Source organism: Ambystoma mexicanum, chromosome 11 (assembly GCF_040938575.1).
Source record: "Ambystoma mexicanum isolate Mex_15411 chromosome 11, UKY_AmexF1_1, whole genome shotgun sequence".
In the NCBI taxonomy this organism is placed as follows: domain Eukaryota; kingdom Metazoa; phylum Chordata; class Amphibia; order Caudata; family Ambystomatidae; genus Ambystoma; species Ambystoma mexicanum.
This window is the reverse complement of record NC_090934.1, coordinates 352,447,497-352,470,830: the sequence shown is the minus strand read 5'-3', so window position 1 is coordinate 352,470,830 and position 23,334 is coordinate 352,447,497. Positions and strand designations below refer to the sequence as shown.

General features: G+C 48.9%; 1 protein-coding gene across 1 annotated transcript in view; it reads right to left on the bottom strand.

The window, feature by feature from the left end:
* Positions 1–23,334, bottom strand: part of RPA2 (replication protein A2) — a 222,155-nt gene that overhangs the window by 5,518 nt on the left and 193,303 nt on the right. The window contains exon 8 of the mRNA XM_069623062.1: positions 11,864–11,958. Within this exon, the coding sequence (XP_069479163.1) occupies positions 11,864–11,958 (95 nt within the window). The remainder of the gene's footprint in view (positions 1–11,863; positions 11,959–23,334) is intronic.

The window sequence follows — 23,334 nt, the reverse complement described above, 5'->3', positions numbered from 1 at the left end:
GTTTACCAGAGAATGTGAGATTACATGGACTTTACTAGTCTTTTTAAATTACCAGACCCAGCACACACCATCTTCCTATAGAGTGCTGGAGGGGCTACCTAGTATCCCCCTTTGTCTAGAAACTCATGCAGCAGTCAAATGCTACCCTTTCCTATCGAAATGGCTGGTGGCAGTGGTTTTACAATGAACTACCATGATTTTTCCTGACCGCGAACACAGATGGCTAAAAATCACGGGAGGCATGTTTTTCAAGATAGCGCCTTAAGCCCCTTTGTTTAAACAGGTCTGGGTCTTCTTTTTTTGCCATTTCTTTTTTAAAAGGTCATTCCAGAGTTTGTCTCTGCGTGCCAAACCAGGTTTGGTCACTTTGTTTCTATGCCTTTGGGGGGATTCAGGACTGAAGACCGCCTCTGGCGTCTGAGTGTCTGGGGTGGGCAGGAAGTGAGAGGTGCCCGAAACTCCATGCGCTTAGTCTCCTAGGAGACCCAAACGCACTCTAGTATGATTGGCTGGCTGACTGTCCGGCAAGGACAGCCACCCTGCTGGGTGAGTGACGGCTAGGCTGGAATGAAAGGGAGAAAACTGTTTAAAAGGCGAGTCTCTTGGACTGGAAAGCAGAGTTGACCACTGGAACAAAGAACCGAAAACGCGCTGGAGGAGGACGGCTGCTGCAACTCCTGGACCGTTGGTTTGCCCGGTGATGCCCTGCTGCAGGTCCGAATTGCCACGTTCACTTAGACAGAGAAGCCCCTTCAAGGACGACTTCTTCCTTTGTGTTGGTGGGACCAACTCGTAAGCCACCTGTATACCATTCTCAGAGCTGGTTAGGATTAACCGGGGGGGGGGGGGGGGGGGGGGGGTGGGTACACCAGCTTGTGTGCTTACCAGAACCGAAGACCTTCCATTTGCCAGCTTGTTTTACCCGTCACCGTGCAGGAGTCCCCTGACGTCCTCCCTCTTGTCCCCAAGATTGAGGCTCAGGAACAGCAAGATCTGCAGGAACCAACGTAGTTAGCTGCATCTTTTCTTTATATTAAAGGTACTGTGCCAACCCGATTGAGAGAACTTACCTCTTGCGGTGAAAGTTTGTGAAACTTTCCCAATTTACAGGCCTAATCAGCTTGTGACCCAACATATGATAATTTTTCATACAAACTACTTCTGAGAACTTATACCAAAGGCTGGTTTTGCTTACACATGTAGTCCTAATTGTACGTGGTGGTCTCAGAGGATACTGCACTCATTTCTGTTTAACAGAAACCTCGTGCTGGAACCTGACTTTTGGGCACCTGGCACCATGCATCTTAGGGTTGGACTTCTAAAGTATAGGGAATTGAACTTGTGACTGGTTCTCATTTTACCTATATCAGCAATACTTAACATTTCACCTGGTTGGTCATTTAGTGATGTATTGCAAGTGAACCTACTGGTGAACGTATACATTTGTTTTATATGGTATTCTATGTGGACTCATTGAGAGTCCCGGACCACACTCATACTCTCCCAAAGCCAAGCCTTGTCCTAGGGTGGCCTCCTAAATGTCCCAGCATTCCGTCACGTGTGCTACATTTTGAAGGACAGAGGTCGCTACTGCGGTTGGGGGGGTGGGGGGGGGAGTCTCATCCAAGGACCAGGACTATGGATTGACAGCATTGGGTTTCTTGGGTCACCGAGGGCCCATCTAGTCTAATACAAGTGATATTTTCCCACTTAATGTGCTAGGGGGAAGAGAAGCCCTTCCAATATTAAAGCCTTGTGTGATCCAATTGTAAAGGAGAGGCACAATTAATCTCCTGCCTTTGTCTAAAACAGGCTCTTCTGAGTACTTGAGTATTGGTTCCATTTGTTTTGCACTACCCCCATGGTTGAAGGTGGAGGTGAGTGCAAATCTATGTAATTATGAAGAAGTTACATGCCCGATTTATTTGTGGTTGTATGTAAAAGTAATGAGGATGGTTAGAATCCCATGGGTAACGTGTTGTAGATCACTTCTCCTACTCCATCTATCTAAAGGTGAAGCACTAGTTGTGTCCCACCGGAGTCTTGACAAAGGTTGGACAAATATATAAGCCAACTGAAACACGTGTCGACGAGTTCAATCTCCCATAGATCAGAGATTTACATTTGTATTAAAAAACTGGGTTGAAAAGGAGTTGAGTAGTTTTTTGTGATGATAGGGTTAGATCGCATATGTAACCAGTAGACAACGTTCAATATTGAATGTTTTCGATGCTTGAGTATGAATGAGAGATGGAGTAAATGGTATGGAGTTGAATTCATTTGAGAATTGAAAATAGGAAATTAAGATGTTGATTTTGTCTAGTAGAGTTATTCATTTGAGTTTTATATGTTGAAATAAATCTATATTTTTGTATATGATTTAGTGAGTCAGTCTCTTTCCATCCTCATAGCTATTGTCCACGTTGTATATATAATTTGAAACAAAGTTGGGCTTAAGTAGAGGAATAGAGTCACTCTTTAAGGAAGTAGGGTGGACATCTACATAGGGGAAAGAGTCCCAATCTACGCCAGCGCCTTATTAAACATTGATTTACGGGACTGGTGTGAACATTTTAAGTATCTAGGTTCTCTTAAAAGCTATACCTTTGTAATAGACAGGCTGTATACTTATAAAAGATGCAGCCTTACCATGCACTTTGCCCATCTAAAGAATTGAGGCGATTCATTTTACTTTTGCGAATTAGTAGGTTGCCAGTATTGAGTGTTTTTGGCCCGGCCCCGGCTCTTCCGCTGTCCGAACGGACGTGCTAGATATGAGGAAACAGCTCTGAACAAGAGACGTGCAGGCATGTTCTCACCAGTTGTATTAAGCTGAAGATAGGTTATTTGAAATATCTCGATAAATTAGTCCACCCCAAGACTCAATAAAACATTCTATAAGACCTGTATTAACTCCCAAAAAAGGGGTAGGTTTATGGCTCTTTTCAGAGTATGAAAAGTGGTGAGTCATATCTGAAAGGGGCCTAGTGGGATAGTGGAATAAGCCATCAGTTACTATATCTTTATTGAGCTGAAAAAACTGAACATACTGCTCTTAAAGAATATAGGTGATGGTTTTAGTGAATATGGCGCATTACCACTACTATTTGTGTTGTAAATGTGAAATGTATGCGCAATTGAGTCGAGTTGTGCATCTTAGATGGACAGAGTTTGGTGCTTTGATGCCTAAGTGTATGACACGATTTGTATCTTTAATATATTTTATATTCTCCAGCATGGGGTCTGGCATGGATTCACATGCTCATGAATATTCCCCGTCGTCAGGCTGGGAATCCTCGGTAAAGAAAAAACCAGTATCAGTTTCGTTTCTGATCTGTCTTTTGTAGTAATAACCAATCACTGGTCTCTGCGTCATACTGACCACAGCCAATGACTGCCCTCTACCTAAGCACCGCCTCTGGCAGCCATCTTCAGATTTTTACCGCACGTTCATGTGTTGGGATCCTCGTGCTATTGCTCTCGAGCGTTAGTGCTATTTTTTCACGTTTTTTCTCAAAAAACTTCGTTTTTCTCGGTCAAAAGAGCCTCAAGCTCCACCGACTCTCCATCCGATCAACGGGGACCCGTGTCGGATTCGTCTGCGCCCCTCAAGGGTGAAGATTTCGTCGAGCTACGTTTTTGGAGGACTCCAGAAGCTTCTCAGGCCCGGACATGGCCCAGGAGAAGGGAAGCTCGACCGCCGGAAAGCTGTTCAGGGTCTGCCCTGGATGCCAGCTGCAGAACGTCTTTAAGGAGGACGAACACTCCTTTTGTCTCTATTGCCTACATGAGGACAAGACGCACGTGGAGAAGGACTGTGCGTTTTGCGGCAATATGTCGGAGCGGACCATGAAGGACCGCCATCAACGCCTCGCCAACTGGCTGGAAGGGAAGAGCCCGTCAGGCGAGAAGAAGAGGAAATCCGAGCGGTCTTCTAAGACCTTTGAGGACGCCCCAGCGACGGGGGTCCAACACAAGGCCAAGCACCACGAGTCCGCTGGCACCAGGAGCGCCGAACGGTCGGGCTCTACGGGCGCCAGGCAGGGCGCACCCTCCCCGGCACCTTCAGCCACGAGCCAATGCTCTGGGTCGGGTAAGAGGAAGGGCGAGCACCCGGCGAAGCTCCTGGAGAGGCCCCGGTCGAGCTCGAAGACCCCATCGGAGGGGGAGCGAGGCAGTGTCCCCCCCCCTCAAGGATAAGGCGGTGAGCGCACCTAAGGTGGTGAAGGCCTTAATCCATCCGGCCAAGCCCTCTATCGATACTGTCGCGGCGGCCCTGGCTCAGCCTGTGGAGGCTACACCAGTGGTGGCGATCTCGGGGCTCAGAGTCTCCCTGCCACCTCGGAGGGAGTCTGTGCCCATCGATAGGACCCCCGTGAAATCCCCGGCGGGGAGGAAAAAGGGGGGGCAGGGCGTCGTCGTAGATTCGGCTTCAACCTTGGAGGAAGAGCTGATCGAGGACTTAAGCCACGGCCTTGGCGTGGATGAAGACCGGCCCGTCGGGGGTCGAGGGTGCCGACGGGGTCCCTGATCGCTCGTCGGATTCCCCTCTGCCAGCGCCGCGAGACAACTCGGCGGCCATTTTGTTGGCTATACAGTCCTTATGCTCAGAGATAAGGACGAGACTACCGTTGCCGACGGAGGAACCTCTCCCGTCGGGGGATCCTGAACCGGGACCTTCTGGTGTTCCCCCGCCCAAGAAAAGAAGGATTCACCCTCCACCTCCTTTTCAGCCGTCGCGCCCCGTCCAGCCCTCCTCCCCGTCCACCCGAGGGGATGATACGGGGACTGATACGGCAGCGACGGGTACGGACGACAAGGTATACGATGAGGATCTACCGTCGTCACCTCCCACCAGGGCTTCTCCGCCCGATGAGATTGGATCGTTCCACTCCATGATCGCCAGGGCATCCGAGCTTTTCCAACTCTGCCCTGAGGAGAAGAAAAAGGAAGGATTCCTTTATCAACGGCGCGAGGCCAAGAGGAAGACTGTCCTCGCGGTGCCTCTACTGGACGACATTTGGGATGAGGGCCTCGCCCTCCTCAAGAACCCTTCCACGACGCCAGCTAGAAGAGACCGGTACGAGAAGAAGTACCGGGTCCCGGACGCGGCCCCCCTGTGCCTCCGGGCGCAGCCTACCCCGGACTCCGTCGTCTCCGCGGCGGCCAGGAAGAAAGCAGGGGGGGGGGGGGGGGGGGGGGGGGGGGGGAGTGCGGCCTCCACATCGACTTCCCCACCGGACGGCGAGGGAAAGAAATTGGACGCTATGGGACGCAGGGTCATCTCGTCTGCAGCGACGACGATTAAAGCGGCCAACGCCTTGGCTATCGTGGCCCGCTACGACAGGGAGCTATGGTACAAACTGGCTCCCCTGCTGGACTTCCTACCGGACGACAAGAGGGCGGATGCCCTGGAGATCCTACAGGAAGGTGAGGTGGCGTCGGACCACGCCATCACTATTGCGACGGACATCGCCGACACTGGGTTTCGCGAGTTGGGCAACGGCGTGTGCCTTAGGCGGCGTGGATGGCTCAAGGCTACGGACTTCCGTCGAGACGTACAGACCAGAGTCCTGGACATGCCGTTCGATGGGAACAACCTGTTTGGGAAAACAGTGGACGATTCCCTCCAGGCCATTAAAGCGGACACTGAGACGGCCCGGGCCCTTGGGGTTCTGCAGCAACGACGGACGCCCTTTCGGAGCAGCGGAGGCAAGGGCGCCTCCAAAGGTTCCGGCGGCGGTTTCTCCACCTACCGTCAAGCGGCCCGCTCGTCGTCTCAGGAGGCCTACAGAGGACGAGGCGAGTCTGGCGGACCCCGCCGTCGTCGCCAAGGAGGTCAAGGCGGCAAAGCCTCGTCGAAACAGGATTGAACGAGCCGTGGGGTCGGGCCCCCACCGAAGCACCCCGGTGGGAGGCCGGCTGGCGAGCTTCATCAGCGTGTGGGTGTCCATCTCCACCGACCGTTGGGTGCTGGACGCCTTAGCCCGGGGCCACGCGCTCGAGTTTCAAAGAAGGTGCCCGCGCGTCCCCCCCGTGGCCAGGAAAGAGCTTCACGTCCCTCAGCTTCTCCTGGAGGTAAAGGCGATGCTCAGGAAGGGCGCCATTGAACTCGTCCCAAAGAGGCTTCGGGGCTCCGGAGTTTACTCGAGATACTTCCTCGTGAAGAAGAAGACGGGAGGATGGCGCCCCATCCTAGACCTGCGACGTCTGAACAAGTTCATCAAGGCGCAGAAGTTCCGGATGGTCACCCTCCAGCACGTCCTGGGTCAGCTGGAGGAAGGAGACTTCCTGTCGTCGTTGGATTTGGAGGATGCCTACTTCCATATTCCCATCCTAAAGGGGCACCGAAAATTCCTCAGGTTTGTGGTCCAAGGGCGTCACTACCAGTTCAAAGCCCTCCCCTTCGGACTACGGTCGGCACCCAGGGTATTCACCAAGTGCCTTGCACCGGTGACGGCGCAGCTGCGCCGCGAGGGGATCCACGTCTACCCCTACCTGGACGACTGGCTCACCCGAGCCAAGACGAGGGAGCTCGCCGTGGAGCACACGGCAAGGACTGTCCAACTTCTCACGGACCTGGGATTCTCCGTGAACTACGCCAAGTCCCACCTGGTACCCGCGCAAAACGCACTGTTTCTGGGAGCGAAGCTCGACACAGTGTCCCTTCTGGCCTCCCCGTCGCAGGAAAGGACCAGGTCCATCCTGGGCAAGGTACAGCGGATGTTGGTTTCCGACGCGGCCAAGGTGAGGTCCATCAAGTCCCTCCTCGGAATGATGTCTTCTTGCATCTACCTCATTCCCATGTGCAGGCTCCGGATGCGCCCGTTGCAGGAGTTCCTGGACGCGCGCTGGATCCAAACGACGGGCGGCTTCGAGGAGAGGATCACACTCGACGAGAGTTTCCGCCGAGCGGTCCGGTGGTGGGGCACCCGCGCGCATCTGACGGCGGGCATGGACTTCCAGACCCCACACCACCAGGAGACAGTGACCACGGATGCCTCCCTGGAAGGGTGGGGAGCGCACACCGAAAATCTGCACGCGAGAGGCCTTTGGCTCCCGACGGAGAAGTCCCTCCATATCAACGTCCTGGAGCTCCGTGCAGTGTTCTGGGCCCTCAGGTCCTTCCTTCCGTCCCTCAAGTCCAAGGTGGTGAGGATCTTCACCGACAACACCACCACCATGTTTTACATCAGGAAACGGGGCGGAACCAGGTCCCCAGCACTGTCCAAGGAGGCGCAGGTCCTGTGGCATTGGGCCGTCGCCCAAAGGATGTTTCTGGTGCCGTTTCATCTGGCAGGGATAAAAAACACCATTGCCGACTCACTCAGCAGGGAGCTGCGCTCGTGCCACGAGTGGGAACTACGGCAAGATCTAGTGGATCGCCTCTTCCGACGGTGGGGCACACCCCAGATCGACCTGTTCGCGACAGCGACGAACTCCAAGTGCCGGAGGTTCGCCAGCAGGTTTCCCCAGGCGAGGAGCATGGGCAATGCTTTCTCTTTCCCCTGGGAGGTCCTGTTCCTCTACGCGTTCCCTCCTTTGCCACTGCTAATCCGGCTCGTCAACCAGCTCAAGAGATCACGGTGCAGGATGATCCTCGTCGCACCTGCGTGGCCGAGGCAGATATGGTTCCCGGACCTTCTGGACTTGTCAGCGTCCCCGCCAATCAAGCTGCCGGTGGACGCGGATCTACTCTCCAGGGAAGGAGGCGCCATCCTCCACCACGACCCGAAATCGCTGAACTTGCAGGCCTGGCTCCTGCAGCGCTAGAGTTTGGAGGATACGACATACCGGCCGACTGCAGAGAGGTTCTTGCAAAGGCCAGGGCGTCCTCGACTCTTAAATGCTACGGACACAAATGGAAGAGGTTCTCTGTCTGGTGCCACGCACAGAAGATTAACCCTCTACGGATTACAGCTCCCCAGGTACTGCCGTACCTGCTGACGCTGGCCAAAGCTGGACTGGCACACGCGTCCATCAAGATTCATCTTGCTGCGATCTCCCGATACACCAGAACCACGGGCCGGACGTCCTTGTGGTCTCATCGTCTGGTGAAAGAGTTCATGAAGGGACTGTTCAGATCGTTCCCGCCGGTAAAGGCTCCGGCCCCGGCGTGGGAGCTCAACGTGGTGCTGACCAAGCTCATGGGACCTCCGTTCGAGCCTCTGCACTCGGCCCCGTTGAAGTTTCTGTCGTGGAAAACAGCGCTTCTTGTGGCCATCACCTCCGCACGACGGGTGGGAGAGATCCAGGCCCTTTCCTGCAAGGCCCCGTACTTGACTTTTCACGACACGAGGGTAGTGCTCAGGACGCACCCCTCCTTCATGCCCAAGGTACCGTCGGACTTCCATCTCAACGAACCCTTGGTGTTGCCTGTGTTCTTCCCGTCGCCTTCATCGCCGGCTGAGAGGACTTTGCACTCGCTGGATGTGGCTAGAGCGCTGAAGTTCTACGTGGACCGCACGAAGTGTTTTCGGAAGACGTCACAACTCTTTGTGAACTTTGGACCTGTCAATCAGGGGAAGGCTCTCTCGAAGGCTTCCATTTCCAGATGGCTCTCCGGCTGTATCATGTACTGTCATCGGTTGGCAAACCGACCGCTGCCTGGCCGTCCAAGAGCCCATTCCACCAGAGCGATCGCAGCTACCACGGCGTTCCTTTCTGGTGTGCCCCTGCTGGACATATGCAGGGCTGCTACGTGGAGGTCGACGCACACCTTCACGAAATTCTACTGCGTCGATCGGGATTCCAGGGAGGAGTCCAGGGTCGGCCAAGCAGTGCTGCGCAACCTGTTCGCCTGAGGTGAGCCTGGTGAGGAGGTAAGATGCTTAATGTTGAGTTTGATGTAATGCTTAATGTTGAGCCTTTGCCACCTCCCGTGGTTGTGCATGTGTGTACTGCTATGTATTCTTTATTCATGAGCATGTGAATCCATGCCAGACCCCATGCTGGAGAAGGAACAAGTTACTTACCTGTAACTGTTGTTCTCCAGCATGGGTCTGGCATGGATTCACATGCGAACCCTCCCGCCTACCCCTCTCTGCGGCTCTTCACTTGGTCATACTGCCACTTCACGTGCTTCCAAATCTGAAGATGGCTGCCAGAGGCGGTGCTTAGGTAGAGGGCAGTCATTGGCTGTGGTCAGTATGACGCAGAGACCAGTGATTGGTTATTACTACGAAAGACAGATCAGAAACGAAACTGATACTGGTTTTTTCTTTACCGAGGATTCCCAGCCTGACGACGGGGAATATTCATGAGCATGTGAATCCATGCCAGACCCATGCTGGAGGACAACAGTTACAGGTAAGTAACTTGTTCCTTATACTGTGATATATTTGAAACAATAATTATTTTAAGAATTGTAAGTATGTATGAATTGTTTGAATATATGAATTGTAATTGCTACTATGCTATTTAATGACACGTGTATGTGTAAAGTTTTATTTAAAAACTATAACACATTAAATAATTTGATTCTTACCGGGAGGGCCAGTAGTGTAATAGGTACCCTTGATTTTTCTATAGTCCTCCAGTGCTCGACTGCCTCTAGTCCCAAAAACCTTGCCTTTTAAGCAAGTTCCCATTCATTCACAGCCCAAGGCTGTCAATCACCCAGCAGAGGGGCTGTCCTCCAGGACAGCCAGCTGGCCAACCAGAACTGGTTTCACTCAGGCACACCTAGAGACAAAGGATAGGGAGGTTTCAGGACCCACCCTCACTCCCTGCCTTTCCAGACACGTTGAAGCCCACCAAAGGCAAAATGCACAAAGGACTCAAACCTGTTATAAACAGAGTAGAAGCCCAGAAGGAACTAACTGACAAGAAATGGCGAAAAAAGAAGACTGGGGCCATTTTGGGAAAATGGTCCCCCTTGGGTGCTGTCCTGCAGCTGAGAAATCAGCCTGCAGATACATGGCACAAGGTAGTAAAAATGAAACCACTGCCACCAGCCATTCAAGTTAGTCTAACAAAATGTTACATGAGAAGTGGGATGAGTTACTATGTAAACCCCCAACATTCTACATAGGGTGGTGTGTGCTGATCCACAAAAGAAAAGGTAAGAAAAGTGCTCTTATTATTCTTGGGAACAGTAGTTCATCCAAGAAAATGTATCTAAACATTAAGAGAAGTAAAAGTGTATTCTCAGTGGCACTGCACAAAAGGTGCTGTGTGCCACAATGCAAAAAGCAGATGCATATGGAGTTCACCAGATTCCATTAAACAGCCACGGACACAAAATCCTTGCCAGAAAAAACACATGAGTGAGGAAAAAGTCAGACTCATTCAGGAGTAAAGTAGAAATTAAAAAAGTCCAGCAAAAGAGCTGGGGGGTCTCTAACGTTAAAGGGAATTGGCACAAATGAAAATTCTAACAGGGTTGTTTCCCCGGGCTCAACCCTCGAACTTATTTTTTTAGCCCCGGCACTTATTGTTTCAGACCCACTTTAATTATGAAGTGGTCATAGTCCGTGCATCCATCAACCACAATGAGCAGGTTCCGAGTTTAAGTGTAACCCCAAATATGATGACACTGTGGGGAGCAGCTATGGTTTGTGGCAACAGTGGTGGGGAACTGATCACCTCCAGTGTAACAGGAGTGCTAGAAAATATTTGGCACTGTCAGTCGCCCTAACTTGAGAAACCTCCAAATGTCCAGATGATGAAAGGCCCTTTCCACTCCAAATGCAGAATTGAGAGATAAAGCAGGCAAAACAATCTGAACAACAAACAGTCAAATGAAAAATGGGTTTACTGTGTATTTGTGAAAAATTGTACAGGGGTCAAGTGGGAGGAAAGGCAAGCTGTAACATCTCACGTGCCGTGCCCGTCCCCTCCCACACCCCCCCAGGCGCGTACCACCGCCCTCCTTGCTCCACCGAAGGGCCACCCACCCCCCCAACTCCACACTGCCACCACCCCAGCCCCAACAAGGCAGAGATTCAAAACAAGCACACCAGTGTAGAGGCTCCCACTTACATCTTGGAAGGACAAAATGTTCTAGAAAAAAAAAATACCAGACATCCAGTCACCCCAAACACTGGTCTGCCACATCACCACCAACATCCACCAGTTTGGGATGATACTAATATTCTCACCCAGGGTTTATAATCTCATCCCTCTACCACCACTCTGCAGAAAGGCATCAGAACCTCACGCACTGCCTCTCCCAGTCATCTCCACACCAGATGGTCACCTTGAGAACCGAGCTAACAGGAAAGCCGACCGCTGCCACCAAAGTCAACCCAAATGATTCCTGAAAAGGATAGATGAAGGTTCATCACAGGTCATGTAGGGCCAATTTGAGGTAAGGTCTTCTAAGCCAAAGGCTACTGTTGGTCAGAATATATACCGGTTACAGGGGTGTTGAAACGCATATTTGCATTACCTCCCTTAGAGAAGCCACAGAAGTAGTCTAGTTAAAGGATTTTTTAACACCTTAGGATGGAGCCTCACTGCCTTCAGACTTAATTCAACATACAAGCTGCTACATCCTGTAGTGGAGTGAACTAAAGTACAATATGAATGAGGACTGGTGAGTTTAGGACCAAAGGGCATCTCATGAGATTTTCTGTTACTATTCAAACCACAGGTTTTCCACTGGTGAAAGGTGTAAGAGATAAAATGAGAATTCAAGCTTAGAAAATAAATCACAAGATTACCACAAAACCTCCAAATGGTGAGCAACCTCATAGGCTCCCAATTCATGATGCTTTATAATTATTTCTGATGGGCAAGGATATCCCACTATTATGGAGACAGGGTAAACTAGGACTGAAAAGGCATGTATGTTTTCAGTAAACACCCTTATTTTACACATACTAATGCAAACTTGATCCCCACTCACAATCAAACTTACTTTATTGTGGTCATATTCAATCCTTGTAGCTTCATCTTGAGTTCGTCAAAGCTCATCCCTTCAGCACCGTGGCAACTTTTGATTAAATTCAACACCTGAAAATTCAACACAATGCCAAGTGAGAAACCAAAAAGGTTTGACGTTCAAAAACAAGGCCTTACTCTTTAAAAAAAAAAGAAAAAAAAATGAAAATGTTTACACAATACATTTCAGCACTATCGACCCAACACTGTAGGGCATACCTTCCATGTAAGCACAAAATAGTAGGGCAAAGTTCTATAGCATCTTACACTTAGTCTTACACTTACACTTAATAAAGAGGATTCTTTGAGGTATTCCTGTGGTCTGGAAGCAACAGCTCAATTATTTCCACTACGTTCACGATTCTGCTGAGGGAAGGGGGAACACAGGGAACTACAGCGTCCAACAGGTCTTTAATTTGGTGGAAGATTAGGTCGTTCACAGAACTCCCTTTGGTATGGTTAGTCCTTCAGCCATACAAAAGGTCATATTACCTCACATTAGGATAAATGTCCTAGACATTACTTATTTCACATGGATCACTGACTGTTCAGGGCCTCCCAGCGATACGACAAGATGTGTAGACCTGCAAATGGTGGACCCCCAACACTCTGCCAAGGATCCACCTCATAAGGCACCCTAGAATCCTTCCACAATCCATTTGCCCTACTAGAACACTTGCATGCATTCCAGATGATAGGGGAGTCATCCTTGAAGAGCTCCAGTTCCACGATAGAAACCCGGACAAACACTGAAGGAAGGAAGCAGAGCAGGATTCGAGCCAATTCAAATCAATTGTGAACAGCACTAGAGGGTAGCCTACACAATTCCACTTCTCCATGATACAGGGGAATCCTGAAGAGGTATTCTAAGAATCTCAGGACTGCAGGACGCGGGGACAGGTATGCATGGCGCCAGTCACTCAGGATTTGCTTTGGAAGGGACAGGAGAACCAAGGCTCGAGACAGTACCTAGTATTCAGGGCCATAATTTATGGACGCCCCAGATGAAAGAAAAAAAATCTATTTAACCAGGGTAATGACCCATCTGCTGAAAGTAGCAATCAGGGTGAAGGAACCAGGGCAAGGAGATCCAGGCAGCTCGAGAGTCAAAATGGAGCAGTCAGCCAACAAAGAATGGTCTAATCACAGGAGAAACGAAGAACGACCCAAGACTGAACTTAAGCAGAGTAGTGGTGACTGACAACGTATGGCTAACAGAGGGCCTCATACCTCAAGGCACTTGGCCAAAAAGGATTTTGCATGCAAACACTGCAGCGACCGAGGAACAGTTCCAGCACGGGACAGCCAGTCCAGCCACAGAGGATCAGGTAGGGGACAAAGAAGATCCCAGTAAGGAAATCCAGCAGCAAAAGATAGAAACCACGGCCAAACTTAGTCCTAAAAATTCTGCAGCCCATTTTCAAAGCATTCTCCAACCATTCCCGGAACTAATCTGTCGGAGAGATGCACAGGGATTACCATAGATCTGCATATTTACTAGGGGGTTGGCCTAATTCAGTTCCACAATCACAGCAGGAAGACAAAAGCTTTTGGTGACCACCAGAAGAAAAGAAAAAAAGAAAAACACCAAACACTCAGGGTCCACCCACACAAGATTTGTATCCGTGCTGTCTGGGCCAGGAAACAGGACTCCACCAATTTAAACAATAGAGGGTGCATGGTTATGGCCCAAACAAAAATGGCAGGGCTTCGGTCTTAAAATAAAATATTACCCCGTCCTCCCAATGGCTACCATAATATCACATTGAGCTACTGATGTGGTAGAACAGGTGCACGCTGGATAAAGCCAAAACTAAATTACAGCAGAGTCCAGTTAAAAAACAAATGTAGGGTGACAATCACGGACCAAAATGGTGACCTAGGAGTTGTGCCGTTATATGTAAGAGCATACATCAAAAAGCATAGCAGTGGCAGGTAAGCTTCAGTAGAAAGTCCCTATGGCTACAAGCAAAATCCAAAGTGCCAAGAAAATCAATGAGGAAAAAGCTAAAATCTTTAGGGGTCCCACAAAGTGAGACAGGAGAAGTATGCCCCAACAGAGTGGTTCTATGAGGCAGAAGTATCTGGAATCAAAAAGGCAGAGCAACAGGTGGTGCGTAGGATACAAAGTTACTCAATTCCTATCTAATGTGCACAAAAGTAGTTGGGAGGAAAGGGGGACTAGGGACCTTGTTAGTTTTGAGGGCCTACAAGGAGTCGTACATAAGTGGCCTATATTTTGTTCAGTGATCTTCCATTAGGATGAATTTATTTTCAAGTTTGTTTATTGGCATTTATCATAACATAATGACATTTGGCGAGTTGACAGTGCCATTTTATGCAGTACTTTTGATGTTCTACATTGAGCCGTAAAAGCTGAGCCAAAAAGAAAGAAAGAAGAGAGAAAAAAAAGAAAAAAGGTTAGGAATAAGAAAATGAAAAGGGGAAAACCTTCCCAACAGTAACATAACAACATAACCGTCTCCTTGTTTAGGCTCCGATGTCCATTTACGGGGCCCCCCCGACAGGGCGTGGTGCAGGGGGGGGGTCTAGACTGCGGCAGCTTCCTTGGGTATTGAGGGGCCTCCCTTGTGAGTTTCCGAGATCCTGCTGTATTACACAGTCCAGATTATGTTTGCTCATGGAGGTTTGTCGTCTGAGGGGTAGATTATAGTTCTGGTTATCTCCTTCCATGCTTCCAGGGTGGCGCTTGCCTCGTCAGTAGATCTGGTAACACTGTCTTCCCATGCCCTCGTTTCTGCATTAATCCATCGCACAAGTTCCTTCAGCCAGGAGGTGTGTCTGGGTCCCGCTGGCTTTTTCCAGGACATGGCGATATGTCCCTTTGCCATCATGCACATTAAGTCCATTAGTTTCACCCGATGCTTGAGTTTAGCCAGTCTGGGGTAGGTTCCCAAGAGGCATTCTCCAGGAGTCCAACTGTAGTTGGAGGTGCTCGCCTTCTCATAGGTCTGTTTAACTTTTGCCCATAAGGACTGCACTTTGGTGCATTCCCAGAACATGTGTATGAGATCTGCTCTGTCAGCTGTGCACCATGGGCAGTTAGGGCTTGCGTTCTTGTTGAATGTTCTTAGTTTATGTGGGGTGAGGTAAGTCCGATGTAGAGCGTTTAGCTGTATGAAGCGAAATCTATGATTTCTGGACACGGCTTTAGGAAACACTAACGCTCTGCTCCATTCTCCTTCCGACATCTCCTGGCCAATGTCCATTTCCCATTTGCTCTTCAGGGTCTCCCCTTTTGGGTTAGGGTTGTCATTGAGATGTCCCTATAACTGGGATACCAGTTTTTGTTCCTCGCCTAGGTTATTATAGTAGGGTTGTGAGAGGGTCTGGTTCGGGTTCTTCTGGCCAAGTGTCCCACTTATGTCTTGCTATTTCACGTATCTTACGGTACCACAGATATTGGCCAGCGGGCAGCCCATCTACGTTCTGCAGTGAGCTGAACTCTCTGAAGGTGCCTCCATCATATAGGTCTCCCCATGTGTAGACTCCCTTCCTCTCCCAGGTTCTGAGGTGTAGCAGGTCTGAATCTGATTTGCATAGGTCCCAGATCATAGGTATTTCTGGGGAATACAAGTGTCTTAGAGATGTCTTAGTGCAATTGTTCTTTGCCAGATTCGTTTCCCCAGGGTAGCTATGTAGGGTGCGTTTGCCAGCATGTAACATGGCGCCCAGAGTAGTTCCTTCAATTGCAGTGGGGGGGGGATCAGAGACTGCAGCAGGGGGGTCTCTGATGTGGTCTTGTCCGCTAGCCATTTGGACACAAAGCTGAGTTGGGCGGATAAATAATAATTTTCGAGGTGCGGGAGTTGAATTCCTCCTGGAGTATGCTGTAGGACTAGTGTGGAGTGCGCTATTCTATGCCTGCCCTGCCCCCATACGAAATCTCGAATTATTGATTCCAGTAAGCGGAAGAACGGGTTTCTAATGTAATACTGTACATTTTGGAACTTGTACAGAAACCTAGGGAGGACAATCATTTTGGTTATCGATATTCTCCCCATTGCTGACAGTGGGAGTTTTGGCCAGAAGGACATCGATTTGCGCAGTGCGGGTATTACTGCACTTGTATTGTGCTCGTGCATCAGTTGGGGAGTGTGCATGATCCGGATGCCTAAGTAGCGAAACTTAGTGGTTTCCCACCTTATCCCCAGTTGTGGGAGCTCTGCCGGGTCATTATCCTTAAGGCCTGCTAGCGGAAATAAGCAGGACTTTGCCCTGTCGAATTGTATGCCAGAGACTTTGGAGAAATTATCAAGGACGTCCAACATGGTTGGGACGTTAAGGTGCGGATCTTTGACGTATAAGAGTACATCATCCGCATAAAGCGAGATGATGTGGTCTACCCTTCCCAGCCGTATTCCAGCATCAAAGAATTGCTTCCGGAAATAAATGGCTATGGGCTCTAATCCCAGTATATAGAGCATGGGGGAGAGCGGGCAGCCTTGCCGAGTACCCCTGCATATCTCCCAGACTTCCGAGACATGTCTCCTGGTTTTTACCCGCGCTCTCGGGTCAGTGTAGAGTATTCGGATCCACCTAATGAACCGTGGGCCAAATCCAAACTTGTTTAGGACTGCTAATAGCCATTCCCAGAATATGGAATCAAATGCCTTGATGGCATCGAGCGTTAGTAGGGCATAGGATTCTGTGGCCGTATCTGTTTGATTGATGATGTGCTGTAGCCTGCACAAGTTCATGGACGTGTTCCGGGCTGGGACAAACCCGTTCTGATCTGGGTGTACAATGTCCCCTATCAGCCTTGACAGCCTCCGAGCTAGGATTGTGGTTAGCAATTTTATGTCATAATTGAGCATGGCTAGCGGAAGATATGAATCGCAGTTTTCCGCCGGCTTGTTTGGTTTAAGGACTGGGATCACTAGGGTCTCCCTCATGGTGTCTGGTAAGGTGCCTCGTTCAAATATTTCCTGGAAGACCTCATGTAAGAGTGGTGTCAGGGAGGAGCTATAAGCTTTGTAGAATTCTGAGGGTAACCTGTCGCTCCCAGGGGCCTTACAGGTGGCTTGTGCCTTAATCGCTTCAGCAATGTCTTCTGGTGTGATGTCAGCATCTAGGATCTCGGCCTGTGCCGAAGAGAGCTTGGGCAGCCCTATCTCTTCCAGGGTGTCCGCTATCTGGTCCCCAGGTACTTCTACCTTGTGAGCGTATAAGTGTTTGTAGTAGCCCTTGAAGGTGTCATTAATATCCTGTTGGGTCTGGTCGTGTTACCCTGCTCATCATGTATCAAGGTGATGGTGTGTCTGGGGTGTTCCTTCCTGCAGAGCCAGGCCAGGAGCCTACCGGGTCTATCTGCCTCCATGTGGGTCCCATTTGTCCTGGTGACAAAATCGAACTTGGCAAGTCTGCTCCAAGCGTTCGAGCATTCCACACGGAGTGACCTGAGCCTGTCTTCGTGTCGTTGTGGGTCTGTGGGGTCAGTGCTAAGTCTTTCAATCTCTGCTTCACCCTGTGTCAGTCATCACGCAGCGCTCTTCTAATGCCACCTGCTTTTGCCATGATCTCTCCTCTAATCACTACCTTTAGGGCCTCCCATACCGTGCTCAGATAGTCTACGCTGCCCTTATTTAGTTCAATGTAGTCAATCCTGTCGTGCAGCTCCTCTCTAAATGCTTGGTCTTTCAGGGCCTCTATTGGCATTCGCCACATGGGAATAGGAGGTTTGGGCCCAGTGTGATTCCAGTTTACTAACAATGGGGAGTGGTCTGAAATCGTTCTGCCCAGGTACTCCGCTGCTTCCATCTGGGATAGGTGTTCCCTGCCTACAAAAATATAGTCGAGTCTCGTGTGGAGGCCGTGTGGGGATGAGAAGTACGAATAATTCCGAGTATATGGATGGAGTTTTCTCCATGTGTCGGCCAAGTCCAATCTGTCAGTGTGTTCAGTGCTGTGGTGGCAGCCATTATGGTGGTGGGCGGTGGTAACGACCTGTCCAGCGTGAGATCGCGCGCAAATTAAAATCCCCGCCCCAGATGAAGGCTGTCCCTGTGTGAAGCAATTATGTCGTACATCGAGGTCAAGTGGGCTGGGATGTTATTGTTGGGTAGGTAAGAGTTCACTATGCATACTTCTTGTTGTTCAATGTGCCCTGATAAAATTGAAATGACTACCACTTTCAAGCTCTCCCAGTAAAAATTCCAAAAACATTCTTCAGGGCGCTGAACAAAATGGTCTCCACCTTCAAACGGCAGCGCAAGTCTTCGAGAATAGCGATGTCAACCCTGACAACACAGAGAACTCAAGGGGTATTGTTTCTCCCCCACTTTCATAAGATACTACAAAGCAGTGCAACTTAGAGTCCTAAAGGAATGGGTAGCTCAATTTCCCCAACACCTCTGGGCAAAACAAGATGGGGCTGTGTCGGGCCTTCCTCTCTCCAACCTTCTATGGCTACATAAACGCTACAGATATCCGAATATCATAATAAATGAAGTAGTGGGCACAGGGATGAAAGCCTGGGATACACCGGTTACAAGAGGAGCCCTAACGACGTTCCTGTCACCATTCACCCCGATGTTCGGCCACACCGATTCAAGGCAGGGATGGACCAAAATTCATACAGTAGCTGGATGCAAGCAGGCTGCAACAGAATAAGAGACATGTACAGGGGACAATCCATCATGACATATCAGGAATACAAACAGACAGTGGGGATTAAGTCCACAGAGGAATTTAAATGCACTCAGCCAAGACACTGGCTCTCCCCCTTCCCCCTAAACAAAGAAGCGGCCACCAGACCCCTGGCCCTGTTTGAAGTCTACATGTGACAACAGACACATGCTGCAGAAGAATAGTCTCCAATCCATACACATTTTTAGGCGAAGAAATTCAATGGGCCTACATGAAAGGATGGGAAAGAAAGCAGGGTGAGTCCATATCAAGGAATCAATGGGAGAACGTCAGGAACAAAATCCGACGCTAAAACGCTGCATACAGATGAGCGAAATGTGGCAGAAAGTCTTAATGCAATGGCATTAGACCCCAGAAAGACTTCACACAATGTACCCAAATCACTAGTGAGAAATGCTGGAGGGGATGCCCTACACAAAAGGCGATTGGAAGCACATATGGTGGGACTGCTCAGCACTCCAACAATTCTGGGGGGATGTGAAAACACAATCAGTGAAAATGGTGCAAAAGACAGACAACCTACTGGAAAAAGTATGGATGCTGGGCATGTGGGACCCAAACCAAAGAACTTATACTGAACACAGCAAAGGGAAAAGATGACGGCAATTATAGCAGCACGGCTGACGATTGGACAGCAATGGAAACAGAAATACCCGCCAACGATATTCGACTGGATTCAAAAAGGTATGAGATTTGTCTCCCTGGAATGATGACATACAAGCTTCAAGGATCACCGGAGACCTATCGAACAGACTGTGGCGTCATCTTATCCTATCTGCAAAGTGACTGTATGCCCCAATGGTGCCCCCACAGCATCAGAATCCTGGATATCCTATGATCCTACCTAATGCCCGGTGTGAAGAACCGAAGCCCATCACCCAAGGCAAACGGGAGGAGTGAGGAGGGCAGGGCAGGAGGGTATAGTTGGTACTGTTAAACTGTATTTTCATTTGGCAAACCAATAAAACCTATGTAAAAAAAAATACAAAAGTAATTAAGATGACTAATTGTCACAGTCCAGCAACAATACCTACATAAGTGAAGCGCCAAGGTGATGCGATTGAAACAGTTGAGCAAAGGCTTGAAACTTGTCTTGACTCAAATGAGTAACACAGGGACCAGCAACAAATATAAATAAAACATTTTAAAAAAGGAAAAAGAAACATGTCCCATCTGCAATGGACAATTTATAAAATTAACCCACCTAGGATAAAGAAAAATAATAGATTGTGACTAGTTTTGCAAACTCCAAGTGACGCTTTGGTTTACAGAACCTGCACAGATGGTTTGCAGTCGCCATGTTAGCGGCGTGAACTATCCATGCCAGATTTCTATTATTCAAATTCAGTTCTACTCATGCATTTACAAATGGTGAACAGTAACAATCCCAAAATTAAAACAAAAAAACCAGGTCTGAATATTTTACTCTTACTTGAAAGGGAACTAGGGAGATGCGCTTTTTTTGGTTCTCCAGTCAAATCAACCACTGATCCCACAGCAGTCACAATTGCTTTGCTTACATTAAAGGGCGACTTTCACTCAAAAGGGTCTGCTTGGTTTTACCTGGCCATAAGGATTAGTAACATCTGTAGTCCCACTATTACTGCTTAACAGGATGACACTGCATAGAACTGAAGGCAATCTTCAGAAGGCAGGGTCAAAATGTGATGGGGCATGCTCAAGTTCTAGAGTGTTGGTCTACGAAACTGAATGCTTTCAGCTTAAGCCTGGGACCATTCCTCATAATTAGGACTTGCACTCATGCCTGATCAGTCAGCATGAGAACTAACAGTAGCGGTTGAAAAATGGCCAGCTGATTTTAACAGACTTGCACAAATTACTTTTTGAAAAACACTGGCGTCTTGAGTGGGACTGTGCATTGTGGCGGGTCGAAGGAATCGGATACGTTGATCACATTCTACATCATCTTTAAACAAATTATAATGAGGCCTGTCTGTCCCTTTTGCTAGAGGGAATACCCTACCTATCTAAAGGAATAAAGGTGCTCGTCAGAAAGTCCTAAGTAAAAATGTCGTCCTTCCAAACTAACTATTAATATATACACATATATTTCCCCTGGTCTTCTCTTTCGACAGTCTTTATATACAGGTTTCTGTTTGGTACAGATATTTCTTAACCTAATCTCCTTTGATGGTTTCGGTTATCAACTCTTGTAGTTATTTAAAAAATACTCTTGGGTTTCGTGCTTTCTGTGGTCCTATACTTCGATTATATTTCCTTTAAATAGTTCCTTACACAATCGTCATCACTTATAGACTCTTCCCAGTCTGTTACTTCAGGCTCTTAATTTGGATTTATCTTGATCCCCTCTTAGGCTTTCCTTATCAAGGATAGTCTCTCTCTCTCTCTCTCTTGTATCTGTGGGACATCTCTCCACCTCATTTCTAGGTAGCTTTTGTCAGCCCCTTCTTGACACTTGATAAGTTCTCATTCCTCCTCTCACCTCACACCCTGTGGGCAGGGGGTACATGTCTCCCTCTTTGCTATGCGTTCACCCTTTGGCTCCCCCCCCCTCCCTCTCCCTCCCTCCCTTGGGGAGAAGGGACAAATACCTGTGATTTGTCACAGCATGTAGTCAAACAAAAAATGCAGTGCAACCTGTGAAGCACATTATTGAACAGGATAAACAAAAGATCAGACTGATATGTCTAACATTTCGAACAGAGGATAAAGTAGTGCCCACACAATGGGTATTTGTTCATGCTCCCCAACTAAGATGGAACTTCGTGTTTGGCAGGTGGAAAAAAATGGCACTGCTGACCACTGTATGAATTGAAAAAAAAATGAACAGCCCCAGTACAATTTATTTATTAATTATTACATTTGTATGGCACACCTAACACTCAGGCAACTGGGCGCATCAATTTTAGGATTATGGTTACAGATTCAACAAGCTTAAGAGATTGGTTACAGATTTGACAAAAGAATATGGTTACAGGTAATGCAGATCATAAGTGAGGCATACTTAAGTATATGGTTACAAAATAACGCAGCAGAGGTGATGTAGACTTGGACTTTGCATTACGAATTGTGCCACCTTAGAGTAAAGTTACAGGTCTTGTGGAGGCTTACGTGGGGTGCAGATCATGCAAGGTTACTTGCAGGAAGGGAGAGGGTAACTGTGTCCTGAGTAAAGAACCAGGTTTTTAGTTTTTTGCGGAATAAGTTTAGGGCAGGGTCCACTTTTAGCTCTAATGGCAGGGCATTCCAGTAATTAGCTGCCATCAAGGGGAAACTTGAGCCACCTGCTGTTTGTCTTTTATACCTAGGCATAGTTAGTTGCCGAGGTAGGCAGAGCGAATGGGTCTAGATGATTGGATTCTAGTTATCATGCTATACAGATACCGCGGCGCAGTGTTGGATAGGCATTTATGTGTCAGCATAAGTATTTTAAATTTGATCTGGTCCTTCACTGGTAGCCAGTGAATATTTCTTCTGATGGAGTAGATATGTTCTGATTTTCTTACAACAAACATTCAACAAAACCAGCAGTAGTTATACTTTAGCATCATGTACATATTGTTAAATATCTACCGCTTACCCCCTTACCCTCCCCCCAACTCGAGCCTACTCCACTTCACATTCTGTTTCACTTTCCTCCGGGGGAACCTCCCCTTCCGTATTCTCCAAAGTTTCCCGATCGCTTAAGCAATCCTGAGTGGACCCATACAATGTGCCCACTAAGTGTTTCCAGGCCGTCAGGGTTTCTGCTTCCTCCACCACTCCCCTACTTCCCGCTTCATGCCACACGGCCGTTTTGGATTCGGTCCATTTCTGGAGGTCACTCCACCAAACCTCTATCCTCGGTCTGTTGCATGCATTCCACCCCATAGCAATTTTGCGCTTGGCAAGTATATTGTCATGATCTCTGCTTCCAAAAGGTCAGTACTTACCCAACTCCCTTGGAAGCAGACCCATAACCCAGGTTCCGAGTACCAACCAGTCCCAATTGGGACCTTTTGGACCCTGTCCTGGCGCCAGTGGCACCAGGCTCATAAATATGCCCAGTCCCAGCGCTGGAAGCGCCGGGCTCATAATGCTTGGGTGGACTTACCTGCAGCAGACCATGCTGCTTACTTACCTGCCAGTTGAGCCTCTAATCCTCTTCTGTTTGGGACTACTTTTCCTGTTGGGTGGGGCAGGAGCCACTCCCTAGGTTCAGAACACTGGAACTCTTCTGGAAAGCAGGAACTCTTTTCTTACCTAGGCGTGGCTGTGGAAGGAGACACCTAAGCACCACAGGAGGCTATTTAAACCACACCCGATGGATGAATCTTGCTTTGTGTTATTCTGCATCCTCTGCAGCAGAACGCTCATCGTGTCTTCTGCATCTGATCCTGGGCCTAAGGGAAAAAGGCTTACCATCCTGAATCCAGTCTTCAGCAACACCTATAAAGACAAGAAAGAACAGGTTAGCATTACGGTCTTCAGTGACAGCGCTTCTCTTACCTGGTCCATCGGCTGTCACCAATGCCTCGCGCTGCATTCCGGCATCTGAAAGACAAAGGCTTACCTACTCTTCGTGTGCTCCGGAGGTCTTCGCACTGCATTCCGGCATCTGAAAGACAAAAGCTTACCAACTCTTCGCACGCTCCGGAGGCCTTCGGCGCTGCATCCCGCATCTGAAGACAAAAGAAGGTGCGTTTAAAGACATTGGGTAACTTTTTTACTCACGTGCCATTACTCCTTCCCACGCCGAACCCAGTGGGTATTCCGGCACCCTTCAGCAGCTCCGAACTTGTACCTGCAAGATAAAAG